The following is a 5,688-nucleotide window of genomic DNA, read 5'->3' on the forward strand; positions in this document are numbered from 1 at the left end:
GGAATCGTATTTAGTCGCCTTGACGGTTTTTTCGTTCTTAATTTTTGTTCTTTGGGGCAGATAAATGTCTGCTATTCAATGCCTTGTCTTTTCCTAACCAGTCAATTATGTTGACGCTGAAAACAATGTTTTGCTAGTCATGAAATAGAACTTTAATGCTCATTTATAGTCTGCATTTATAGTCTGCAACCTCCCTTCTTTCGAAATCAGTTTCATTGGAATTCACTAACTTTAATATTGACGCACCAAGTTTGAACAACAAACGCAAGAAACATGTCCTGCTAAAATATACAAAAACATCTAGACACATGTCTATCTCTTTTTCTCTCTCTCTCTCTCTCTCTCCCTTTTCTCAAATGATTCCGTCTTCCATTCCCGCTTTTGGTCTTGTATATCCTTGGAAATGAGCATCGAAAAAGTCTTCATTCATCATATTTTTATTTTAGTCTATTCATTCTTTATTAGATTTGTATCTCCTTCTTTAAAATGATTTCTAGTTTTTCACTTTTAATATAGGGGAGCAGAATGCCATCGAGGAGTGATTTTTGTTTCCTTTTACCATATCAGTACGTCATTGTTTCATGAAAACCATATAAGTCATCATAGCGTCGGGATGGATTGACCCCATATAGAATACAAATCACATTAATTTCGTCTCCCAACAACCATGATAATCATCATCCCCCTCCGATGATACCGTGTTAGGACTAAGCTGGTGTCAAAATGCCATAATTCCCCCTCATTCGGGGGTAGGATGTTGATACAGACACACTACCGATCGTTCCATGGGTGTTTAAACGGACGCTGGGGGTACTAAGCTTTAATTGCATTGTGTGAGGAAAGAACAGTACCGCCATGCACATCATGCATAATTTATCCGACTTTCGTCGAAGAGATGAAATAAACTGAGATTGAACCAACCCAAACCAACTCTCTGACCCTTCTGTGATATTTACATGTTGCAATCAGCATCAAACTTTGATATAAGGAAAATGGAACTATGTTCATAAGATTATTTACAATCGGACTTGAATCACTCTTGTCATACATATTGACAGCGGAATCTCTAGATCATCATCTCTCTCCCCGTTTTTTCTTCTTGTTTAATTAAATTCTGATTTTTTTTCTTCATTTATTGTGTCTTATATCATTGTTATTATATAATTATAATCATCACCATTAGTAACGTCGTCGTCATCTTGAGAATTATGATTGATTATTGTCAAAGTTGTACATTTCAATACAATCGCTTATTTATTCTCATCAGAGTTTCTTAATGCAATTTGCGAGCATAACGATTTGTCTTTCTACGACTGCTACATAGGCGATATGACCAGTGTTCCATCCCATCCAACAGGCTGACACGGCAGGTACGTGTAAGAACAACAAAGATAGAAACCCTACGAACTATCAGTGTCATAGATAGGAGAAGTGTAATCAAAACCAATCTTTCTACTCGGAAAGAGGGCTTGAAAATGACCTATGACGGCGAATGGAATCTAAATAAGGACACCGTCTCACGTAAAAGACCAGTGTTTGGTTTTTTAACTTCTGATTTATTTAATCGGAGACCTTTTTCTTGCGTGAAACTCCTTCTCGCCTGAGATTTCGGGACATCCATCATGACGCTTTGACGTTGCCGAGTTTGATACCAAGCAAATCCCTTAGCGATTTGACGCGTCTGTATGATCAAGATGAGAAAAGGTCAATCTCTAGTTCAATAAAATATCTGGCATTACACTTTAAGATCGTGAGGTGAAGTACAAACAAAAGGTGTCAATGTCTAATTATTGTTTGTACCATTCTATTTGTCCTCTATGTATTTTTGTAATTATCTTTATCAAAATAATGGCAGAGGTAGCTAAATTTTGAATCCATCTTTGTACCAAATATTACGTATAATTGTTGTGGTAAAAGCTTTTGTTTCATTATTTTCCTGTTGTTTGTTCAGATATAAAAAGAATATCGCAGAAAAGTCTCTAGAGGTATCTGATGCGCCGTATTATGTATATTTTCTTTACAGAAATTAAAATGAGCCTTCGTGGAAAATAGGTAAATAAAGTAATTTACACAGCATGAAAGCAACATAGAAGTGTTTCTTCAAATGTCCCTTCTCCTCAAGAAAGTAATGAAGAGCATTCCTGTGATAATGGGCTCCATGAACCATTATCATATCTTTAATCACAAGGGCTCCCTAACAAGGAACTTCAAGACAAGCCCAATCACGAGATGGATCAGATTGAAGAAAACAATTTTTCATCAATATCTTATGCCAAGTTCATGAAAATCGGTATCCTCTTTGTATCTTCTTACCATGCTTACATCATAATGTTATACGTTCTACAATTCTTACGGTCTATGGAACATTAGGAATCAATAACTGAATCTTGGACCAAAACTTAGATTTAAAGATTAGACTTGACCACAGTTCATTGACGTCAAATTTGCTACTGGCAATCTATTTTTCTGTATGTGGCACTATTGCTTCCATAGGAGAGACCTTGATAACTTGCTTCTCTCCCTAGCGAACATTCTTGAGTGACCATTGAGTAGGTGAATACATGGCACACGGACAAAACAATACACTTTGCAGCGCATCGGAGTCGGGTTGGAATCATCTGATAGTTAGAAATTATACTAGTTGATGGAATTGACTGATTAGCATCAAGTAAAGCGTACGAACATCCTGTTCTATCAGTAGTTGTTGAGGCTGTAGGATCCAAAGAACTATCAACGTTATTTTCCGGTGGCTTGGTTGTGACTGTTTCAAAACTCGCCAGAGGCAGTTCTGTAGTTGGCATGACCGTCGAAACGTCAGATGTCGAGGTAATTTCAGTTGTCTCCTGTACATCAGTTGTAAGCAATTCTGTTGTCGGTAAATCAGTCGTTTGAACGGTTGTCCTTGAAGTTGTTGGTAATTCAGTCGATGAAAATACCGTTGAAACGTCAGATGTTGTAGTGATTTCAGTCGTATCATGTAAATCCGTCGTTAGCGACTCTGTTGTCGATAAATCAGTTGTCAAAATGGTTGTACTTGAAGTCGTCGACAATTCTGTAGTTGGGGAAACCGTTGGAACGTCAGATGTCGGAGTGATTTCAGTTGTCTCTTGTGTATCAGTGGTAACAAACTCTGTAGTCGGTAAATCAGTCGTTTGAACGGTAGTCCTTGAAGTTGTTGGTAATTTAGTCGATGAAAATACCGTTGAAACGTCAGATGTTGTAGTAATTTCAGTCGTATCCTGTAAATCAGTCGTTAGCGACTCTGTTGTTGGTAAATCAGTTGTCAAAATGGTTGTTCTTGAAGTTGTTGGCAATTCTGTAGTTGGCGAAACCGTTAGGACTTCAGATGTCGGAGTGATTTCAGTTGTTACCTGTAAATCAATTGTTAGCGACTCTGTCGTCGGTAAATCAGTTGTCAAAATGGTTGTTCTTGAAGTTGTTGGCAATTCTGTAGTTGGCGAAACCGTTGGAACTTCAGATGTCAGAGTGATTTCAGATGTCTCTCGTGTATCAGTGGTAACAAACTCTGTTGTCTGTAAATCAGTCGTTTGAACGGTTGTCGTTGCAGTTGTTGGTAATTCAGTCGATGAAAATACCGTTGAAACGTCAGATGTCGGAGTGATTTCAGTTGTTACCTGTAAATCAGTTGTTAGCGACTCTGTCGTCGGTAAATCAGTTGTCCAAACGGTTGTTCTTGAAGTTGTTGGCAATTCTGTAGTTGGCGAAACCGTTGGAACTTCAGATGTCAGAGTGATTTCAGATGTCTCTCGTGTATCAGTGGTAACAAACTCTGTTGTCTGTAAATCAGTCGTTTGAACGGTTGTCGTTGCAGTTGTTGGTAATTCAGTCGATGAAAATACCGTTGAAACGTCAGATGTCGGAGTGATTTCAGTTGTTACCTGTAAATCAGTTGTTAGCGACTCTGTCGTCGGTAAATCAGTTGTCCAAACGGTTGTTCTTGGAGTTGTTGAACATTCCGTAGTTGGCGCAACCGTTGGCATTTCATATGTCGGAGTGATTTCAGATGTCTCTTGTGTATCAGTGGTAACAAACTCTGTAGTCGGTAAATCAGTCGTTTGAACGTTTGTCCTTGAAGTCGTTGGTAATTTTGTCGATGAAAATACCGTTGAAACGTCAGATGTTGTAGTGATTTCAGTCGCATCCTGTAAATCAGTCGTTAGCGACTCTGTTGTCAAAATGGTTGTTCTTGAAGTTGTTGGCAATTCTGTAGTTGGCGAAACCGTTGGCATTTCAGATGTCGGAGTGATTTCAGATGTCTCTTGTGTATCAGTGGTAACAAACTCTGTAGTCGGCAATTCAGTCGTTTGAACGGTTGTCCTTGAAGTTGTTGGTAATTCTGTCGATGAAAATACCGTTAAAATGTCAGATGTCAGAGTGATTTCAGATGTCTCTCGTGTATCAGTGGTAACAAACTCTGTTGTCTGTAAATCAGTCGTTTGAACGGTTGTCGTTGCAGTTGTTGGTAATTCAGTCGATGAAAATACCGTTGAAACGTCAGATGTCGGAGTGATTTCAGTTGTTACCTGTAAATCAGTTGTTAGCGACTCTGTCGTCGGTAAATCAGTTGTCCAAACGGTTGTTCTTGGAGTTATTGACAATTCCGTAGTTGGCGCAACCGTTGGCATTTCAGATGTCGGAGTGATTTCAGATGTCTCTTGTGTATCAGTGGTAACAAACTCTGTAGTCGGCAATTCAGTCGTTTGAACGGTTGTCCTTGAAGTTGTTGGTAATTCTGTCGATGAAAATACCGTTAAAATGTCAGATGTCGTAGTGATTTCAGTTGTCTCTTGTGTATCAGTGGTAACAAACTCTGTAGTCGGTAAATCAGTCGTTTGAACAGTTGGCCTTGAAGTTGTTGGTAATTCAGTCGATGAAAATACCGTTGAAACGTCAGATATTGTAGTGATTTCAGTCGTATCCTGTAAATCAGTCGTTAGCGACTCTGTTGTCGGTAAATCAGATGTCCTAATTGTTGTTCTTGAAGTCGTTGAAAATTCTGTAGTTGGCCAAACCGTTGGCATTTCAGATGTCGGAGTGATTTCAGATGTATCTTGTGTATCAGTGGTAACGAACTCTGTAGTCGGTAAATCAGTCGTCTGAACAGTTGTCCTTGAAGTTGTTGGTAATTCTGTCGAAGAAAATACCGTTAAAATGTCAGATGTCGTAGTGATTTCAGTTGTCTCCTGTATTTCGGTCGTAATTGACTCTGTTGTTGGTAAATCAGTTGTCCAAACGGTTGTTCTAACAGTTGTTGGCAATTCTGTAGTTGACAATACCGTTGAAACGTCAGATGTCGGAAACATTTCAGTCGTCTCCTCTATTTCGATCGTAAGCGACTCTGTTGTCGGTAAATCAGTCGTCTGAACGGTTGTCCTTGAAGTTGTTGGTAATTCTGTCGATGAAAATACCGTTAAAATGTCAGATGTCGTAATGATTTCAGTTGTCTCCTGTATATCAGTCGTAAGCGACTCTGCTGTCGGTAAATCAGTTGTCCTAAAGGTTGTTCTTATAGGTGTTGGCAATTCTGTCGATGACAATACTGTTGAAACGTCTGATGTCGGAGTGATTTCAGTTGTCTCCTGTATATCAGTCGTAAGCGACTCTGCTGTCGGTAAATCAGTTGTCAAAACGATTGTTCTTATAGTTGTTGGCAATTCTGTAGTTGAC

At 38.9% G+C, this 5,688-nt stretch overlaps 1 protein-coding gene across 1 annotated transcript; it reads right to left on the reverse strand.

Moving 5' to 3' along the window:
* Positions 1 to 1,620: 1,620 nt before the first annotated feature.
* LOC105445042 (mucin-5AC-like) lies at positions 1,621 to 5,042 on the reverse strand. The gene is made up of 2 exons (XM_030973945.1): positions 3,922 to 5,042; positions 1,621 to 1,681 (listed from the first exon to the last, which is right to left on the reverse strand). The coding sequence occupies exons 1-2, from the start codon at positions 5,040 to 5,042 to the stop codon at positions 1,621 to 1,623; spliced, it is 1,182 nt and encodes a 393-aa protein (XP_030829805.1).
* Between the last annotated feature and the right edge of the window lie 646 nt (positions 5,043 to 5,688).

This window comes from Strongylocentrotus purpuratus, unplaced genomic scaffold (genome assembly GCF_000002235.5).
Source record: "Strongylocentrotus purpuratus isolate Spur 01 unplaced genomic scaffold, Spur_5.0 spur5_scaffold_7, whole genome shotgun sequence".
NCBI lineage: Eukaryota > Metazoa > Echinodermata > Echinoidea > Camarodonta > Strongylocentrotidae > Strongylocentrotus > Strongylocentrotus purpuratus.